General features: G+C 44.6%; 1 protein-coding gene and 1 non-coding gene across 3 annotated transcripts; both read right to left on the reverse strand.

The window, feature by feature from the left end:
- Window positions 1–383: 383 nt before the first annotated feature.
- SLC35E3 (solute carrier family 35 member E3) lies at window positions 384–15,415 on the reverse strand. Of its 2 annotated transcripts, XM_053584770.1 has the most exons (5): window positions 14,635–15,413; window positions 13,742–13,852; window positions 9,768–9,926; window positions 5,503–5,585; window positions 384–633 (listed from the first exon to the last, which is right to left on the reverse strand). In XM_053584770.1, the coding sequence occupies exons 1-5, from the start codon at window positions 15,034–15,036 to the stop codon at window positions 447–449; spliced, it is 942 nt and encodes a 313-aa protein (XP_053440745.1). In that variant the 5' UTR covers window positions 15,037–15,413; the 3' UTR covers window positions 384–446. The 2 variants fall into 2 exon arrangements, with proteins under 2 accessions (XP_053440745.1, XP_053440746.1); XM_053584771.1 differs by lacking the exon at window positions 13,742–13,852 and having other exon boundaries at window positions 14,635–15,415.
- A 2,804-nt stretch (window positions 15,416–18,219) lies between these two features.
- LOC128582713 (U6 spliceosomal RNA) lies at window positions 18,220–18,326 on the reverse strand. Its single transcript, XR_008379160.1, has one exon. It is a non-coding gene; the product is annotated as a U6 spliceosomal RNA (small nuclear RNA).
- Window positions 18,327–21,107: the final 2,781 nt, after the last annotated feature.

Consider the following 21,107-nt stretch of genomic DNA (forward strand, 5'->3'; position numbering starts at 1 on the left):
CTCAGTCGGTAAGGCGCCGGCCCCATATACCGAGGGTGGTGGGTTCAAACCCCGCCCCGGTCAAACTGCAACCAAAAAATAGCCGGGCGTTGTGGTGGGCGCCTGTAGTCCCAGCTACTTGGGAGGCTGAGGCAAGAAAATCGCTGAAGCCCAGGAGTTGGAGGTTGCTGTGAGCTGTGTGAGGCCACGGCACTCTATCGAGGGCCATAAAGTGAGACTCTGTCTCTACAAAAAAAAAAAAAAAAGAAGCATAAACTATTTGGTTTCAGAGAACTAAGATTTTTTAAAAAGGACTCAACAAAAATTCATTTTATGAGTATTTCCTCTGCGTTACTTCTTGAAAATCATTCCATGAATTTCACACTATAATCTTCTTTTGAAAGTAACTTGCACACATAACACTTGTATCTTCTTGCGGCAATATTCTTTCCTCCTCAAAAACCCAATTAAGGCCGTTGACCCAGTTTGCACTTGCTTCCTTCCTGCTCACTGAGTTTAAAGTGGGTGTAGGCGAGGATGCCACATAATGTGCACAAGATGCCAAGACACTGATTAATGGACAGGGGGTCCTTGAATAAGACACATCCTCCAAATAAAGTAATGCAGAACTTGAAGTGTCCAAACATGTTATAGCTGAGGTTTTTGGATAAGGATAAAAAGGGGTAACAAGATAGTTATATTTATACACACACACTCCCCGTGGCAACACGAGCTGACTAGTAGCGGCAACTCTGATGGAAGTGCTGGGACCGGACAATCCCAGCTTTTTCAGGTAGGCTCTAGTGATTAAACAGGGACAGGAACTTGCCTAAACCATTCTTGTTGACCTCGCCAAAGAGAAAAGGATGATAATAGAAAAGGAAAGTCATGCAGAACAAGGTCCGGAGAAGACATTTTGTGCAGCAATTTATGATATTTCTAGTGGCATTTCTCATAAGTGCTCCTAGCCCAGTGAGGTGAGACATGGAAGCAGCCAGAGAGCTGGCTCCATTTAAACATATCCAGAATGGCCACACGCGGTTGCTCACGCCTGTTTGAGACCAGCCTGAGCCAGAGTGAGACCTTGTCTCTAAAATAGCTGGGCGTTATGGAGGGCGCCTGTAGTCCCAGCTACTTGGGAGGCTGAGGCAAGACAATCGCTGAAGCCCAGGAGTTGGAAGTTGCTGTGACCTGTGACACCACGGCACTCTACCCAGGGTGACAAAGTGAGACTCTTTCTCAAAACAAACAAACAAACATACAAACAAACATATCCAGTACACTGAAGCTTGGAAGGGAAGGGGGTAGAGGGGCTGAGACTGGGCACCAGCCCCAGGCAGAGCACCACGCCAGGTGCCTCCCCTTCTCTGCAGCCTCACTCTCCTTTTTCACAATGGTGAAATGCTCAGGGAGTTTGAGTAACTTGCCCCAGATCACAGAGCTATTAAATGAGAGAGCTGGAGTCCAAACAGGGACGTGTTGATTTAACTCAAGTCATGCTCTAGTCTACTGTATGCCCTAACTCACTGCTGGATTAAGTCCTTTCCAAATCATTGTTCATTAAAAAAAACAAAGCAAAAAAACCCTACATACACACAAAGAATGCTTTTAAAAATACTTACCATGTTTTAAATATAATTATTTTTCTATGTAAATCAGAACTTCTTCAGATGTTTGGTGTGCACCTATGCACTCTTCCTGACATCACAAACAGTGACCACCCTATGCCTTGGTTTCCTCATCTATAAAATGGGGGATAATACACATACTTACCTTGCAGTTATTACAAGGATTGCGTTCTCATATACAGTGACACCGTGTGTCAGTGACAGCCATCAGTAACTGGGCTCATCTCAGTGACACCGTGTGTCAGTGACAGTGACAGTCATCAGTAACTGGGCTCATGCTCAGTGAGCAACTCGAGGTGCTGGGCAGATTCTCTCGATCCAGGCCTATAAGCAGCGTTTCCTCCATTTCATCAGTGATCAGAGTGAGACCCGAGGGCACCCATAGGGAGGGCAGAGCGTGCACCCGAACTGCCTGCTCTCCACTCTCCTGGGCTCCTTCTCTGCTCTGAACCCACCTGAGCAGCTGCAGGAGTCGGGAGGGAGGGGTCCCACAGTGCTGCAGGAGTGGGGCCATGCATTGGCTTGATTCCATGGAGGGATTTCCTGAGACACACAGAATTTCCCCAGGGTCATGAACTATGTATGACCTTAATAAAACATGCTTTATTTCAATTATAAGCTATCTTCAAGGGCACTAGCTCTAAACTTTAGCTTTAAATTTCTTTACTCTTCAGCCTTGAAGTTGTTCATGAGCTTTAAAAGTATTTATACCAGAGAGAAGGTAATTTTAAAGAGACTCTTCATGAGATTTGTAAATTGAACCTTTTGTAAATTAAAGACCCAGTATTTCCAGTTCCTCTAGTTCTCACTCAGCTCTAGGGCGGCTGTCAGCCCACCATCAGGACATTCTTGTCAAACCACCAGAGACCCTCACTAGCCCCTTCCTTAGGGCCAGCAGGGGAGCCTGGCCCCACAGTTCTCTCCCCTCCCTACCCAGGCTGCTCCGCCTCCACCTCTCCTGCCAGACTCCATGCAGGGAAGCCCCAGGACCAGGCTTTGAACACTCACACTTACTCCAAACTGAAGTCTTCTCCCACCCCAAACCTCCTTCAGGATGTCACACCTCACTTGGTGGCAACTCCATTCTACCAGGTGCTTAGGTCACAACCACATGAGCCAGCCTAGTTTTCTGATTTTCCACACTCAACTGATCAGCAGAACCTGTTAGCTCCACTTGGAAATATACCCAAAATCCAACCACTTTTCACCATCCCCACTGCTACCATTGTTGTCATTATTTCTCAATTAGAATCCTTCCGGGGCTTCCTGTGCGTCTTTTCACACAAGACTTCTCCATCGTGGTGATTCTGTCACATGTAGGCTGTGTCTGGGCAAAGGGCAGGCTGCTGGCATCTGGTGGTGGCAGGCATGTGGTGGGCCACCCTCCCACCCAAAAGTCAACAGCCCTGAGGCTGAGAATTCTCCTTTAGAATTCTCCTCAACACAAAAGCTCTCAGTGACTCCACTAGAATATAGTAAAATCGTGTCACTTTTCTGCTCACGACTCTGCTTCCCACTTTACTCTGCACAGCAGTCCTCACCTAAAAGCTCCACTCAACCCACTCCCTGTCCCTGTCTGCCACATGCTGCTCGGACCACACCCTGTTCCTCAGACTCTCAGGCTCTTTTGTCTGCCTGGAATGTTCTTCCCTCCCATCTGCACCCAGCAGCCTCGCTTCCTTCAGGTCTTTACTCCAAGTCTCTTTCGGTTGAGGCCTTCCTCTGTCACCTAAAGTTCCAACTCCATCCCCAGCGTGTCCCATTCTCTTCCCTGCTGTTTGCTCTCCTTGGCGTCTAACCCAGCACTGCGTATCTGTATTTAAAGCTTCCTTGTTTCCAGTCTGTCTTCCTCAACCAGAGTTTAAGCCTGTGGGGATAAAGATCTTTGGCTCACTACTATATTCCCAGTGCCTGACCAACAGTAGATTTTCAATATATAAATATTTTTAAGTCAATGAATGGTTTAAGGGGTTAGGGGTGTTCGACAAATACCTGTTGTATGAAAGAGTGTTTTTTTTTGTTGTTTTTTTAAAGACAGTCTCAAGCTGTCACCCTGGGTAGTGTTGTGGCGTCACAGTGCACAGCAACCTTCAACTCCTGGGCTCAAGCAATCCTCTTGCCTTAGTTTTTCTACTTTTAGTAGAGATGGGGTCTTGGTTTTGCTCAGGCTGGTCTCCAAACTGTAAGCTCAGGTAATCCACCCACTGCGACCTCCCATGAATGAGTGTTTTTAATCAGGGCACACATTGGATGCACTGATTTGGCAGCATGGTGCAAATTTCTTTCTTTCTTTTTTTTTTTTTTTTTGTGGTTTTTGGCCGGGGCTGGGTTTGAACCTGCCAGCTCCGGCATATGGGACCGGCGCCCTACTCCTTGAGCCACAGGCGCCGCCCAGCATGGTGCAAATTTCTGAAACTAGAGTGTCTGGGTTCAAATGTGGACATCACACCTCTCAGCTGCCTGTGACCTCAAGTCAGTTATTCAACCTCTCTGTACCTCCACTTACTCTTCTGTAAAATAAGATGACATGGGCTCGGTGCCTGTAGCACAGTGGTTATGGCTCCAGCCACATACACCAAAGGTGGCCGGTTCGAACCCAGCCCGGGACAGAAAAATAAATAGCTGGGCGTTGTGTCAGGCGCCTGTAGTCCCAGCTACTTGGGAGGCTGAGGCAAGAAAATTGCTTAAGCTCAAGAATTTGAGGTTGCTGTAAGCTGTGACACCACGGCACTGGTGGTGACATACTGAGGGTGACATAGCGAGACTGTCTCAAAACAAACAAAGAAATAAATAAATAATAAAATGCCATGGCTTTACCTCACAGAACTGCTGTGAGAATTATTATTATTTTTTGAGACAGAATCTCAAGCTATCACCTTGGGTTGAGCACTGTGCTGTCACAGCTCACAGAAGCCTCCAACTCTTGGGCTCTAGCGATCCTCTTGCCTCAGTTTTTCTATTTTTAGTAGAGATGGGATCTCGCTCTGGGTCAGGCTGATCTCGAACTCATGAGTGCAGGCAATCCACCCGCCTCAGTCTCCCAGAGTGCTGGGATTACAGGTGTGAGACACTGCGCCTGGCCCTGCTGTTAGAATTAAATGGACTAATACTCATAAAATGTTTCTAATAGGACCTGGCACAAAATAAAGATTTAAAGTGATAGTTTAAAATTTTTGTCATCATTGTTGTTGCTTGATAGTTGGCAAATATGCTACTTATTTAGTTTGGTGACATCTGAGTAGTAACTCATTTATATAAGACGGAGGAAATGTTACTGAACTACCTCTCTGATTTGGGGAAATTCATTCTCTGCGTTTGCCTAACGGCGGAGATAGTGAAATGCAAAGAGAAACAGAAATAGAAGCAGAATGATAAAAATGGGCAGTTGAATCTGATCTTCAACATACGATTTCATTTCCTGATCTGAAATTATATTGAAAGAAAAAGGCACTCCCACACCCAAATAGATACAAAGACAGTCCACAGTCTGATGCCAGTGGTCTGAGATCACCTTTTGTAATTTGGATTAATGACACGTCTGCCTTTTTATTACCACAAAGAAATACCTGAAAACCAAAACCTTCACCTCGCTATTCACTCAATACATAGTTACTTAATCTCACAATATGTAAGCAATGGTGTTCTAATTTTTATATAAGAAGCCACCTATTATTTAAAATTTAAAACCATCCATAATACAGAAAGCATCTCTTCAGCTCCTATTTCCTTAAAATTCTATAGATTGTAATGTGGAAAAATATAGTGAATGGCTACAAATAACTCTCTCTTTTTATTGACCCTGTAGTAGTTAGTGTGAGACTCAATTAAGGTAATGAGTGTGACAGTTTAGGAAAGTATAAGACACCACACTCACAAGTTACTATGAAAAGGATACGTGACGGCTGAAGTATTCCCAATGATCCAATAAATCGATAAGTTCACCATGAAAGCGATCACTCCAGATGCCAGCACCATAAGCTGTAAGTAAACCAGAAGAATCATTAATGCAAAGCACAATTGTTACAATCAAGTAAAATTAAATTTTATAGGGCAGATTAAAAAACTCAAACATCAACCATTAAAAGTAAGATTAGAAAAATAATCAATTTGAGAGAGAAAAAAATAGGAGGTAAAAAAACTAGAATGAATAGCGTTCGGAAATGTAATTTTAGTCCACAAAAATAAGAGAAAAATTCTATAATAATCTCCTTTCTCTGAATTTCCCTGTTCATTTTTCTTATTTCTCTAAAAAAAAAATATTTTGCAATAATCTATTATAAAACTAATATATACACATTATAGAAAAATCAGAAAACAAAGGTAAGTAAAAACAGCATAAGGAATTCTCATAATCCCATCCACCCACCCTCACATTAACACCTTGGCATGTATCCTTCCAGATCTTTTTCAGTTGAATTGCTCATTTTTATTCTTATTTAAATTACATCAATAAGCATTCCTTGGATATCTACAAAATTAGTCCAGGCCTTGGGAGGAACACAGCACGTCCAGAGTTCCTGCTCTCAAAGAGCTTGGGCCACAATAAAATCCTGATCCTCACAGCTCACATTTACACAACACAAGAATTGTTGTACATGCTCTACAGGTGTTGACTTATTTAATCCTTGAAGTAAGTCTAACAATATTATTCTTTTTTACAGATGAAGAGAGAGGGCAGAGAGGGGTGAAGTGATTTGCCCAAGACCACACAGCTAGTCCCGGGACAGCACTGCGACCAAGCCTGGGCAGTCTGGATTCTGCGTCCGGCTCTTGACCGGCCAGCCACGTTGCCTCTCACTCACAAGGAAGGCACAGCACAGCATGAGACTCACAGCTCAGGGGTCAGAAGACATGTCTTGAGTTCTATGTCATTAATAGGTAAACAGACAGCAGGATCCAAACGAATCTCAAGGCAGAAGAGATCACAGCGGGCTGCACAGAGAGAAAAGTCTGTGGTCTCTAAAGAACGTACTGAGTGAAGGAAGATGTAAGGGTAGGGTCCCAAACACAGGGAACCACACAGGTCAAAGTGAGGGCACGGGAGTAAAGGTATATTCATGGCACAGGGAATCAGCCAACGTGGCTGAGGGTGAGGGGCAAATTCCTCATACCACTGTATACAGACCCACCCCACAGTTTTATTCAAAAAGTGACAAATCACTTTCTATGTCTGAAAAGAATTTAGATAAAATACTAGTCATGATTTAAATTATTAAGAAGTTTAAGTTCCAAAGAAAACTTGTCATATTTAAAGAAACTTTCTGTCCGTGTAGGTTTTATCAGATTTCAAATCAGTGCAGTCCCAAGAGGACCAGAAGTGGGAGTTGTGTACTGTTTAGGTAAATACAGTTAAACCTCACTTCAGTGAGTTCTATTACATATTCAACCAGGAGAAACTTGCTCCTTAAAAATTTTTAGAACTGCCGGGCAAGGCAGTTCACATCTGTAATCCTAACATCTGGGAGGCTGAGGCCGGTGGATCACTTAAGCTCAGGAGTTCAAGACCAGCCTGAGCAAGACCCATCTCTAAAAACAGCAGGGCATTGTGGCGGGCATGTATAGTCCCAGCTACTCGGGAGGCTGAAGCAAGAGGATCACTGAGCCCAGGAGCTTAAGGTTGCGGTGAGCTACAACACCACAGCACTCTACTGAGGGTGAAAGTGAGACTCTGTCTCAAAAAAAAAAAAAAATTTTAAACTGCTTCTAGAAATCTATCTAAAATTTATCTTTTTGGGGGGCGAGGGAGGAGACAAGAGTCTCACTTTGTCACTCCCACTAGAATGCTGCAGCATCACAGCTCATAGCAAACTCTTGAACTTAAGTGATTCTCTTGCCTCAGCCTTCTGGGTAGCTGGGACTAGAAGTACCCGACAAAACACCCAGCTGTTTTTAGAGATGGGGTCTTGTTCTGGCTCAGGCTGGTCTTGAACCTGAGCTCAGGCAAGCCACCTGCCTTGGCTTCCCAGACTGCTGGGATTACAGGCATGAGCCACTGTGCCTGGCCTTGAAATTTATCATTTTTAATTTGATTGAGTGCACAGAATGTTACATCTTGATGACGTAGCACATTATTTATTTTTTTTTTTTTGTAGAGACAGAGTCTCACTTTATGGCCCTCGGTAGAGTGCCGTGGCCTCACACAGCTCACAGCAACCTCCAACTCCTGGGCTTAAGAGTTCTCTTGCCTCAGCCTCCCGAGTAGCTGGGACTACAGGTGCCCGCCACAATGCCCGGCTATTTTTTGGTTGCAGTTTGGCCGGGGCCAGGTTTGAACCTGCCACCCTCGGTATATGGGGCGGGCGCCTTACCGACTGAGCCACAGGCGCCGCCCAGACGTAGCACATTATTAAAAGCACATTTACATGCCCTACTTAGAGGCATGGATGACCCCAGGGACACTGAGGGGTGAAGGCGTCCTTCCCTTATAATCCACGGGGCTGCTTGGACCTTATTATGGCCCTTCTGCTGTCTTCCTCTGTTTTAATCCTTTTAGAAAGCTACAAAAAGCTGCTCTCCCTATAGTTTTAAGGCATCTGTGCTGTGGTGGCCTGAAGACCAGATAGTCATGATGCTAGAACTTCTGAAAAGAGGAAATATTACCTGAGAGACAGTCTATGATTTCCACTGCAGAAAAGTGCATATATGATAAGCAATTTGAAATAACTATAAGTCTATGGTGGGCAGTGTGGCAGGTGCTTACAGCTGGACCTCGGAGCAAAATGCATGGATCCAACTCGCAGCTCTGCTGATTAGCTGTGGGACCTCAGAACAGTTACTCGGCTCTCTCTCAGTTTCCTCATCAGTAAAAGTAGAGATAATAACTCTATCGACCTAATAAAGTTATAAGGATTAAATAAATTAATACTGACAAAGTGCTTTGAATAGTACCTGGAACAGTATAAGGGTTTTTAAATACTAGATAAATGAACACTGTCATGCGGGGATGGGGTGGCACCGCAGTCCCAGTTACTAGGGAGGCTGAGGCAGGAGGATCATTTGAGCCCAGAAATCTGAGGTTACAGAGAACTACAATTAAGCCACTGCATTTTGGTCTAGGTGAGAGTGTGAGACCCTGTCTCAAAAACAAAAAAGACCAACAAAAAAAGACATTCCCACTGACTGTGCTCTAAGCATTAAAATTGTGGGAAGCAGAAGTTCCTGACAAATAAAGTGTTATGGATTGAATGACTGTGTCCCACCAAAACTTGTGTGTTGAAATCTTAATCTCCCATGTGGTAATACCGGGAGATAAAACCTTGGTGACTAGGTATAGGACAGAGCCCTCAAAAACATTAGTGTTCTTACAAGAAACAACACAAGAGACCTTGCTTCTCCTCCGCCTCCTTGCCAGGTGAGGACACACCGAGATCATCACCTATAAACCAGGAAGAAAGCCTTCACCAGGAGCCCAACCCTGCTGGGACCTGATCTGAGACTCCAGACACTGAAACTGGGAGCACTAACTGTCTATTGTTTCAGCCTTTACCACCCAGTCCCTGGTATTTTTGCTACAGCACTCTGAACTAAGACATAGGGAAATTATCTAACTTAAAATTTCTCTAGAGTGATGCCTCTGGCTCAGTGGTAGGGCACCGGCCCCATATACTGAGGGTGGCAGGTTTGAACCTGGCCCTGGCCAAATTGCAACAAAAAAATAGCCTGGTGTTGTGGTGGGCACCTGTAGTCCCAGCTACTCGGGAGGCTAAGGCAAAAGAATTGCTTAAGCCCAAGAGTTAGAGGTTGCTGTGAGCTGTGATGCCACAGTACTCTACTGAGGGTGACACAGTGAGACTCTTGTCTCAAAAAAAAAAAAAAAGAAAGAAAAAAAGAAAAAAATTAAAATAATATGTCCAAATTATTTGCGGGCTATAGCTTGGCATGGTCAGAATGGTAACTGGGAATCAGAAGTGGTAAACTGTTCGTTCTAGTCTTGCCACCACTGCCTGACTCTGTACAAGCCCCTTCACCTCCCTGTGCCTCAATTTCTTCACACACTGGCAGCCAGCAAAATAATCTTCACCTTACCTTCCTTACAGAGTGATTACGAAGATTAAATGTGAGAACAGATCTGAGATAGGGCTCTGAAAACTAAACACTGCATTAACAGCAGAAGATTTATTATTACACTGTTTTTTAGACACCAAAACAATTTGAACTTACCAAAGCAGAAACCGACCAGGAACCAAATATTCCCCCTTCTCCAAACATCGGCTCAAAGAAGGGCAGGGCGACCAGCAGCATGGCAGACGACATTGGGGCCTGGTAGTAGAGCAGCTGCATGGAGTTCACCTGCAGTTCGTGCTGCTTGGCTCCGACCCACTGAAATCACCACCGGGAATAAGCCAGGCACAAAAGAAATGACATCACTTAGTCCAAGATGCCACCACAAAGATGGGAATGTGCGGGGCTGGCTGGGGGAAGAGGAAGTGCCTCATTACACTACAGGGTTTCCAAGATCAGTGAGATTGGTGAGTGCCCCTTAAGCGCCTGGGCTGAAAGGTGCTCTATAAACTCAGTTTCTGATTAATTTATTTTCTTCTCCATTCCTTAAAAGGACAAAGAAAAATCCTTTTTTTCCTCCTTCCTGACCCTAGTAAATAGGGAAAAGTCAATGCATATGGGGCCCACAAGGCTTAGAGATCTTGAGAAAATAAAGCAGAAATGGAAATTTAGGTGGTCAAGAGAACACAGGCAGTGTAGGATTTCATTTCTTTCTAAAAATGCCTTCCCCCCCAAAAAAAGAAGGAAGCAGGGTGGGGGCGCCATGACAATCATCCCAGCTGGCTGCCATGGGTATGGCCTGAAAGGCACAAGGTCTTGTCAGTTGCTTTAAACAACTCAGTCAATGGGAGAAGTAATTTTCCTTGCTATGGAAGTTTCTTCTGTGGGTATTCCCTATGCCCCACCAAATACACCTACATACACCTACACGTTAGATAATCATAAACCCTAACATACTGTACCCATGAGTAGAGACATTATCTCAAAACCCCAAATCCTATCTGATCTCAAAATGCTTGACAAATACAACTGAAAACTGGAGATTCTAAGGAACCTTTAATAGGACTGTTTGAATAAGCCAGGCTTTTGAGTAACTTCCTCACATCCCTTGTTCCTGTAGGTCTGGGCATCCTGTTACATAAACTCTACGTCTACAGAAATTCACCAAGACAAAAATAGAAGAGGAGGAAATCTGAACCATACTCCTGGCCAGCCATAACTAAGAGTCCTCTGTGAATATGAAGGACAAAGAATGGATTCTTCTGCTGGCTTCTCCTGGGACCACAGCAATGAGCAGAACCAATGCAGGGGTGGGGCGTGGTCCTTCTCGCCTTCTGCCGGCTCACTCGGCTGCTGTGAGCCTCTACCACGGAACTGCCCAGCATGGAGGGGACTCTCAGGCGTTGGCTGTCTCTTACAGCAGCACAGCCTGGCTCCTGCCCACCACCCCTCAATTATTCTCCCCTGAACACAACTCCCATGGCCACAGCCAAAGGGCTCCACATGGCCTCTTCCTGCAGGACCTCTGTGCAAAGCCTTCACACTTCTCTGGGAAGAACAGCCTTTGGTCTGCGCTCCTCCCTCACTGGCCCCGTCACTTACTGTTGGGGAGATGTCTGCCTTCCTCTTTAATCTCCCTGACCAAGCTCATTTACTATCTGACATCCGCAACCTGGCACCTGCAACAGTTTCCTGACATCTTCACTTAGATACAGTGTGCGGGAACTTGTTTAGAATCAAACTCATGACTTCCTTCTGCAAGTAAGCTCCTCTTGTGTCATAGCCCCAGTAATTAACGATCTAATCTTCACCAAGGATCAGATGCCTTACTTTCCGCATTCATATTCACAGGCTCTACTGATTCCTCCTCTAAAAGGTCTCTAGCTGTCTTCCCCCTCCTGGTCACCCCTGCTGCCCTGGCCCTTCCCCTTAAAGCTGCTGACTGCTCTGCCCTCAGCCCTTTCTTCCCTCTCCCACTCACCCTTCACTACCACCAGGTGTTTTCCTTCAACACAGGCAATGATCAAGTCATTCCCTAACTCCCTTCCTGGAAAAAACACCCACTTCCTTAGCAAGACACTGAAGATTGCCATCTCTATCTGGTCCCACTCACTCCTCAGCCTTGTGCAGCTGCAAAGCACCTCCAGTCACCAGACAAACTGGGTTCTCCAAATGTTCCAGATTGTCACTCACCTCACAAGGAAAGACCTGCAGTATTTCTGAGGGGATTCCTTGCATCCTTCAATTTAATTTAACTTTCCTCTGCTGGGAGCTGTGGCATATGTCTATAATCTTAGCACTCTGGGAGGCCAAAGTGGGAGGATTGCTTGAGGTCAGAAGTTCAAGACAAGCCTGTGTAAGAGCAAAACCCTGTCTCTACTAAAAATAGAAAAAAATTAGCTGGGTGTAGTGGCACATGCCTGTAGTCCCAGCTACCAGGAGGCTGAGGCAGGAGGACTGCTCAAGTCTAAGAGTTTGAGGTTGCCATGAGCTACGATAACACCACAACACTCTACCCAGGGTGACAGAGTAAAACTCCGTTTTAAAAAAAAAGAAAGAAAAATAACTTAGAAATTACACCCAGATACAACTTTCTTTAAAAGAAATATTTTAGAAATACACTCATTTTGTAATGGTACTTTTACCATTTGCTGATAATAGAAACTTTGTCCATTAGTCTATGATCATTCCTTTATCAATCTTATTTCAAATAACTATCTTAGGGATACGGAATCCTCTCATTCTAATCTATAGAAATTTTGAGACTTAGTGAATAAAAATAGTCATACTGACCTGGACAATTAGTACTTTGAATTAAAACTGTGTATAAGAAGCACAAGAAATCCTAAAATTCAACAACATTTCTTGCTATATTTAGTAATTAACCCAGACCAGGCCAAAAAAAAAAAAAAATTACATTTAACAAAAAAGACAAATAAGAATGATCACTTACTGTATCTGGCAATAAAATTTAAACTCATTGAAGTGTGCCCAAATACAGTTTTTTTTTTTTTTTTTTTGTGGAGACAGAGTCTCACTTTATGGCCCTTGGGTAGAGTGCCATGGCGTCACACGGTTCACAGCAACCTCCAACTCCTGGGCTTAGGCGATTCTCCTGCCTCAGCCTCCCGAGCAGCTGGAACTACAGGCGCCACAACGCCCAGCTATTTTTTTGTTGCAATTTGGCCAGGGCTGGGTTTGAACCCGCCACCCCGGGTATATGGGGCCGGCGCCCTGCTCACTGAGCCACAGGTGCCGCCCCCAAATACAGTTTTTTTAAAGCACAAGGTTGAGCTTCCTCTCATTACTCTGCACCTAAAAGTCAGAGTATCAGGCAGACTAAGCGGATGCTCCACACTCTTCTGCCTCTGCTTTCTTCTTTTATTTAAACAGCTTCCCCGCCACTAAAAAGTGTATCTGACTACAGCACTTTTTACAATGATCTTTCTGACATGATCACTACCAGACAGCTAAAATGCTGGAGTTGTATTACTGAGCTCCTACATTCTGAACAAGAATGCCTTGGTTTACAACTAGTGGATATTTGAAAAAAAATAAAATTTGTTACACACTTTGGCTGATTCCCCATGCAGGCACACCCAGAATATCCAGACCAAGGTTTTCAGTATAGAGAGAATACTGTTTCACTGTACCCTACACCAAGTTATTTTTTTCTCCACTATGTAAGAAACAAAAACCATAATTTGTTGGGATTTTATGGTAATGAAGTGAATCCATGGACAAATTTTTAATGAATGCCTGCTATAGGCAAGGCACTGTGCTTGTACAACAAGTAAATTAAAGGAGTAAATGATACATATACCCAATAAAGTTAGGAAGTAAAATGTCTTACTACTCATTTTGTAAAGACTTCCCAGAAAATAATATAACTTCACCCCAGACTCAGACTGTAAGCATGGGTTTTATACACTTACAAACAGCATCTGGAGAGCATCACACACCCAAGTTTCTCTGTCTCCTTTCTTCTCTTCACCTTGAGTCAGACAATTTATGCAATTATGCTTTCTTCCCAACAGTCTATTGTCTCTATACTGTATTTTCTAAACCTTAGGATACAGCTTCAAAATTTACGAAATCTGCTAAAAAGGCACATAAAGAAAAAAATTACCAACCACTTGATAAAGGGATGTAACTAAAACACCAAGAGCAGCAAACACCATTCCAAGGAAATTAAACTTCACATCGTAATAAGAATTTAGGATTACACCTAAAGTTATAGGAATCTGTAAAGAAAAAGAGGTAAATACTGTTCAGAATAAATTCAAGAGACATGAAATTCGTATCCCTTTTATTGTGTCTTACAAGGCTAATCATAAACACAGAACTGGGGGGAAAAATGAACCCGTTTTCTTTTTTCCATTTTAGAAAAGTGATTTTAATCCTATTTTTCCTTAATCTGAAATATAATAACTCCACATAGATGTTCACATTTAGTTCTTTTTTAAATTTTTGGTAAATGCATTTTGCACTTTGTAAGAAAATACCACATGCATGCAGATAAGCAACTGGACCCCAAAATTAGTAACATATAATAAGCATAGAAAAACTTAACAACAAAAGCATAAAGACCTTAAAAATTGTACGTTACTAAGTGCTAAAATTATTTTTTAGTGTCCTTTTTTTAATGCAGCCACCTCTGCAGTATGTCGTTGCAAACATACTCTGAGGCTTATATGAGTGTTTCAGGCAAACCTTTTCGTTTATCAAACACGTTTGATTCTCACGGTGGAGAAGGGCCGTTTCTCAATTGGAGCTTTTGCAGATATTCTGATACACTGAACTGCACCACTCAATACAGTGTTCTTTTCTTATCGATCACAGCATTTAAAGACTTCCACCAAAGGGTAGTCAATAAAACTCATACAAGCCCACTCTTCTGGACTACGAGCCCAACAGATGGCCAGGACAGTCCCCCCGGCTCCCCAACCGGGGAAGAGCGCGGCCAAGGTTAACCGCGCGCGTTCAAACTTCCCGGGGAGGCGCCTGGGCAGCCGGGGCTACTCACCAGCGTGAGCTGGATCCTGGCGGAGAAGGTTTTCCGGTAGCACAGGGTCTGAATGGCTATGATCACCGGCGTGGTCATGGCCTTGGCCAGCTGGTACGTGCCGATGGTGTTGCTCTGCAGGGAAAGGTTGGTGAAGACGACAAAGCCGCAGAAGCTGAGGGCCAGGGGCAGCAGCTTGGAGGGCTGCAGGCTTTTGGGGGCAAAGATGTCCAGTTTCTGGCAGACGTACAAGCCCAGCCAGGTGACTACGAAGTGCACCAGAGTCAGGCTCATGTTGGGGAAGCCGTGGTGCACGTAGATCCATTTGTTGAGGAACACGATGCAGATGGACACCAGCAGGTTGAAGAGGAGCCCGGCGGCGATGCGCCCCTGGCCCCTCACTCGCTCCGCCAGGGATGCCATGATCCCCGCCGCGAAGCCCGGGCCGTCCGGCCTCCGAGAGGGGATCCCGGCCTGTCCCCGGCGGTCCTTCTGCTCCACCACCGCGTACGCGCAGCCAGGCCGGACACCCCGCACCGCACTTACTCCGGATCGCCTCAGCCCCTGTAGCCCACGCCGACGCGGCAGCACCGCCCGCGGCGCACCCACGTCCGCCCACGACCACGTGACTCGGGGCGCCCTTGCTTCCGGCTGGAGCCTGAGGCGTCGCGGCCTCTGCCGTGCGCAGGCGCGTGGGTGCTGGGCGGGGCGCCCGCCTCTTTGGCTTCTGTTCCCCGGTTTCCTAGCGCTTTCCCGGGGTCGGGCGGGTCTGAAGACCTTCTGTTTATTGTTTCCTGTATGATATTTGGCCTGACTTGCCAGGCAGCGTCTCTGAGCTTTGCGGAGTGGGCTGTGCAGATGCTGTACGAGATAGAGATGCTGAGCAATTTTAGTCCTCCCCAGAAATGGGAAAGCGTGACATTTTTAATATTTTTTTAAATTTTTGTACAGGAACATTAAAATTTTTTTTCCAACATACGGCAGCGGCTGGTACAAGGTTTCTCCGTACATGATGCCTTGACGAGGCATCAGTAGCTCAACAGTGAGAAAGCCACCGGTGTGTTCTCTGTAACGATATTCACGTGACTCCGTGATCAGGTACTATTATTGTGTTCATTTACAATGGCAAAAAGAAACCCACAAGGTGGCAAAAGAAAAAAAAATTTGGACCCCAGAACCAGGTGCTAAGAGACAAGACTGGGTAGCAACGTTGATGGACAGTAAGAGCCTTCACATGGAGGAAACAGACTTATCAGTCCAGACGTTAGGGTCTTTTGCTTTCCTCATTGAACTGCTAGAGCAGCATTTCATCATTTGCTCAGTATTTTTACATGAAATAAACTTTTTCTTCCTCTAATCTTTGGAGAGATGTTTTCTCAAACCCACGTGCACTAGCTCACGCCTTAACATGCCCAAAATATGATTTAAAAAAGAACTCATGGCTTGGCGCCTGTAGCTCAAGTGGCTACATCAGAGCTGGCAGGTTCGAATCCAGCCCCTGCCTACCAAACAACAATGACAACTACAATCAAAAAATAGCTGGGTGTTGCGGCGGGCGCCTGTAGTCCCAGCTACTTGGGAGGTGGAGGCACGAGAACCGCTTAAGCCCAGGAGTTGGAGGTTGCTGTGAGCTTGATTTCACGGCAGTCTACCCAGGGTGACAGCTTGAGGTTCTGTCTCTAAATAAATAAATAAATAAATAAAAAAGAACTCACAAAACTTCCTGAATGTCCAGCTGGCCCCACCAATACATCAATTCTTATGTTTAAAACAAGGCCTGGGAATACTCCAGTGGTCATAAAATGGAATGGAGACTGTGACTACAGCAATTAAAAATAAATGGGGTAGCTGGAATGCCCTGAATCCCAGCTCGTCAGGAGGCTTGAGCCCAGGAGTTGGCGGCCAGCCTGGGTGACATAGGGAAACCCATGTCATTCGTAAATAAATTAATAAAATGACTTTCACGCCCAGGACTTCCCTGTCCAGCCTTTGTAGATTTCATGCAATACTCAGGAAAAAAAATCTGCATAATTACTTGGCATAAGTTGCACCAAGAAAAAAGTGTTTTTTTTTTTTTTTTGGCCGGGGCAGGGTGTGAACCTGCCACCTCCGGCATATGGGACCGGCGCCCTACTGCTTGAGCCACAGGCGCCGCCCGAAAAAAGTGTTTTAAATTCCCATTTTTAAAAACACTAACGTGAACCTGAGATAGGAAACATTACCTTTCCATAGTTTCTTCTCTTGAACAACAACTAAGTTCCTCAATAGAGTGGGCACTGGTGAACTAAATGAGGTCACCAGAGATTCCCCACTCAGGTGCCACCTCTTCCGGCTTTGAGGAAGACACCTGGGATCTGGGAAGTGTGAGGAGTACACTGCCACTCTTGGGGCTCCAACTGAGCTGTATTTTAATAAGCAGCAACATACACATTGACTCACTAAAGACTAATTCAGGGGTCTTCAAACTACGGCCCACAGGTCAAATGAAGCGGTGTAATTGTATTTGTTCCTGTTTTGTTTTTTTACTTCAAAATAAGATATGTGCAGTGTGCATAGGAATTTGTTCATAGTTTTTTTTTAAACTGTAGTCCGGCCCTCCAATGGTCTGAGGGACGGTGAACTGGCCCCCTGTTTAAGAAATTTGAGGACCCTAAATTCATGATTTCCATTTTATCATAAGGACATTTGCACTAGACTGTTACCGCAGCTCAATTTATAATTGCCAAAATATGGAAACAACCCAGGAATGGATTAACCAGCTGTGGTATATGTACACTATGGAACACAATTCAGCCATTAAAAAGATGGAGGTTTACATCTTTTGTATTAATGTGGATTGAGGTGGAACGCATTCTTCTTAGTAAAGCATCACAAGAATGAAGAAGCAAGAATCTGGGGTGGCACCTGTGGCTCAAGGAATAGGGCACCGGCCCCATATACCAGAGGTGGTGGGTTCAAACCCAGCTCCAGCCAAAAACTGCAAAAAAAAAAAAAAAAAAAAGAAGCAAGAATCCAATGTACTCAATTCTAATATGAAGGCAGTAGATGAGCTAATACAAGGGGTGGGGTAGGGGAATGAGGTAGTGAGGAGAGGGGAGGAGGGGGGATGGGGTCACAGTGTATGGCACACCTCTTGGGGGTGGGCCACAAGAGGGACTTTATCTAACAAATGCAATCAGTGTAACCTAATCCTTTGTGCCCTCAATGAATCCCAAACAATAAAAAAGGGGGAAAAAATAAAATAATGATTCTCAAACACAGATTTGAGAGTACGAAGTTAATCAGGCCATGTCTACAGTCCAGCTCTCCTAACGTGGTCTTCCTATATACTTCCTATCTGGTGTGCTTGTCTTCCTACGATGCCACCAGACCTGGGAGGTCATGAAACTCTACCAAACTGCGCTCTGTGCCCCTTCTACTGTACGTGATTCCCTTGCAGTTTGCACCTGCAGAAGCCTCAATTAATGATTTACAATGCTTTACCCTCACCTGCTCCTCAGTTAAAAGCCCAAGAACTCTATGTTTAATTTAGCCTACTCAATTCATTGTTTCCCTGTGATTATAGATTTGGGCTGACAATCTTAGCATGAATGATAAATCATTTCTTCATCATTTTTCTACTTCTAAAATTTGTGTGTCATCCTTGCGCAGGGGCCATGCTAATCTTCTCTGTATCGTTCCAATTTTAGTATATGTGCTGCCGAAGCGAGCACTCTACTTCTAAAATTTGAATGTAAAGTATTAACTCTGAGCTAAAAGGTAAAATATCGACAGTGGATTCTGCCTGCCTGCTGAGTTGTGTTTACTAATTTTGTCATCCAAGGGCTTCCTGGGCCTAGCCCCATCTTTGCTATACATATATGCCGTTTCCCACTGTTGAGAGCCTGTGCTCCTCCTGGGTGATTCAGTGGGTTAAGGGGCTTTCTCTGCTCCCTTCACTGAGGCGAGGGGGCCCTAACCCTAATGATAGTCCTGCCATGTGATTGTGACATGTATTCTCATTTATAGTTGTCAGAACAAAGGTTCGTGGGTGTGTGTAGCAGGGGAAGAGAGTAAGATTAAACCCAAATTCTCTGGCTCCATAGCCTACTTTCCCTCCTTTTTATTATGGAATATTTCAAACTTAGGGAAAGTTAAAATAGTGAACTCACCTGCATCTATCACCTGGTTTCAACACTGCCATTCTTGTTTCATGTGTACTCAACCCACTCTCTGCTCCTGCATTTGATTTTTAGAAGGTGGGTTTACATTCATTCAAATGTGTATGCTTAACTGTATGACTTCTGCCAAACACATGCACCTGTATAACCTACATTCCTGTCAAGATATGAAACATTCCCTCCTCCCCACAAAGTCCTTTATGCTCCCTTCCAGAAAACCCTCCCCTCCACTGAAGAGGAAACAGCTGTTTTTTTTTTTTCCACCATAGATTAGTTTTGACTCTTCTAAAACTTCATATAAATGAATTACACAGTATGTGCTCTGAGTCTGGGTTCTGTGCCTATCAGTGCTCTTTATGTTTTTTTTTTTTTTTTTGAGATAGAGTTTCACTATATTGCCCTGGGTAGAGTGCCATGCCATCACAGCTCACAGCAATCTCCAGCTCTTGGGCTTAAGTGATTCTCCTGCCTCCACCTCTCAGGTAGCTGGGACTACCAGCGCCCACCACAACGCCCAGCTATTTTTTGTTGCAGTTGTTACTGTTGTTTAGCTGGCCCAGGCTGGGTTTTTACCTACCATCCTTGGTGTACATGGCCAGCGGCATAACCACTATACTACAGGCACCGAGCCAAGGTCTTTACTTTTTATATTGAGTAGTACTTTTCTGTATGAACATACTACATTTGGTTAGCCATCCTCTTGTCGATGGGCATTTAGGTCATTTCTAGCTTTTGGCTATTATAAATAATACTGTTATGAATATTTTTGTACAAGTGGTTTTATGGAATTTTTCATTTCTCGTGGATAAATATGTAGGAGTGAAATTTCTGAGTTAAAGGATAGGTGATTGGGGCAGAGCCTGTGGCTCGAAGGGGTAGGGCACTGGCCCTACATGCCAGAGGTGACGGGTTCAAACACAGCCCTGGCCAAAAACTGCAAAAAAAAAAAAAAAAAGTTAGGTGATTGTTTATATGAACGTCAAAACTTTTCCCAAAGTTAGTACCATTTTACATTCCCCCAGCAATGTCAGCCACAGTCACTCCGTGTCCTTGCCAACATTTGATGTCTTTTTCGAAATTCTAAATTCAAAATGTGGTGTGTAGTGATACCTCACTGTGGTTTTAACGTGCATATCCACAGTAACACTGATCTAAGCACTTTTTCATGGTCTTACCTATAGCTGTCTTCATGAATCATCCGGTATAGTCTTTTGCCCATTTTTAAATTTTTTGCCTTTTGACTATTGAGTTATAGGAGTTATGTATTCCGAATGATTTTTTTTGTCATATATTTTTGCAAATATTTTCTCCTAGTCGGTGGCTTTTCTTCTTAATGGTCTTTTTTATTTTTTCCTTGAGACAGGGTCTCATTTTGTCACCCTTGGTAGAGTGCCGTGGCATCACGGCAGCTACAGCTCACAGCAAACTCTTGGGCTCAAGCAATTCTCTTGCCTCAGCCACGGGAGTAGCTGGGGCACAGGCATCTGCTACAACACCCGGCTATTTTTAGAGATGGGGGTCTCACTTTTGCTCAGGCTGGTCTCAAACTCCTGAGTTCAAGCAATCCTCCCGCCTTAGCTTCCCAGAGTGCTGGATTACAGGCATGAGCCACTGCGCCCGGCCCAAGCCAGCCAGTTTTGAGAATTCCTGGTTTTCTGTGAGAGCCACAGTCCCTCTTTAGCTCTCTCCTGTTCAGAAGCTGTACACTCTAGCCAATTGGCCTATTGGCTTGTTTGTAAACATGCTCTGCCCCATTTCCCCACCTGCCTGGCAGCGACCTCCTGATCTGCAGTGCCCATCCTTCCTGCCCCTCGCTGTCTTTACAAGTTCAGTGCATTACTTCAAACCCCAACCTAAACACTACTTCCTCAGAGTTGTGTTAGCTGGAGATAGCTTCTCCCGGCTCAGATCACTTGTATTTTTTTTTTTTTTGAGGCAAGCTGTCGCCTTGTATAGAGTGCTGTGACGTCATAGCTCACAGCAACCTCAAACTCTTGGTTAAGCGATTCTCTTGCCTCAGCTTCCCAAGAAGCTGGGACTGCAGGTGTCTGCTACAAGGCCCAGCGATTTTTTGGTTGTAGTTGCCATTATTGTTAGGCAGGCCTGGGCTGGATTCAAACCCTCCAGCTCTGGTGTATGTGGCTGGCGCCCTAGCTGCTTGAGCTATAGGCGCCAAGCCTAAATCACTTGTATTTTTGAATGGCACTTCCCCACATACTTAGTATCTCTTCCACTGAAGAACTTGATTTGTGGCCCCAGTGTATGTAACAGGCTTGCTAAATGAGAGTTAAACTATAAATGTCTTCAAAACCATGAAAATAAAAGCATAGTATG

This window comes from Nycticebus coucang, chromosome 3 (genome assembly GCF_027406575.1).
Source record: "Nycticebus coucang isolate mNycCou1 chromosome 3, mNycCou1.pri, whole genome shotgun sequence".
In the NCBI taxonomy this organism is placed as follows: Eukaryota; Metazoa; Chordata; class Mammalia; order Primates; family Lorisidae; genus Nycticebus; species Nycticebus coucang.

Excerpts from the sequence above, each read along its gene's own strand:
- SLC35E3 (XM_053584770.1), bottom strand. The coding sequence starts at position 15,036 with ATGGCATCCCTGGCGGAGCGAGTGAGGGGCCAGGGGCGCATCGCCGCC. Across the intron at positions 9,927-13,741 it reads TTACATCCCTTTATCAAGTG|TGGGTCGGAGCCAAGCAGCA; the intron begins GTTGGTAATTTT and ends TGGTGATTTCAG. Across the intron at positions 5,586-9,767 it reads CCTGGTCGGTTTCTGCTTTG|CTTATGGTGCTGGCATCTGG; the intron begins GTAAGTTCAAAT and ends GTTTACTTACAG.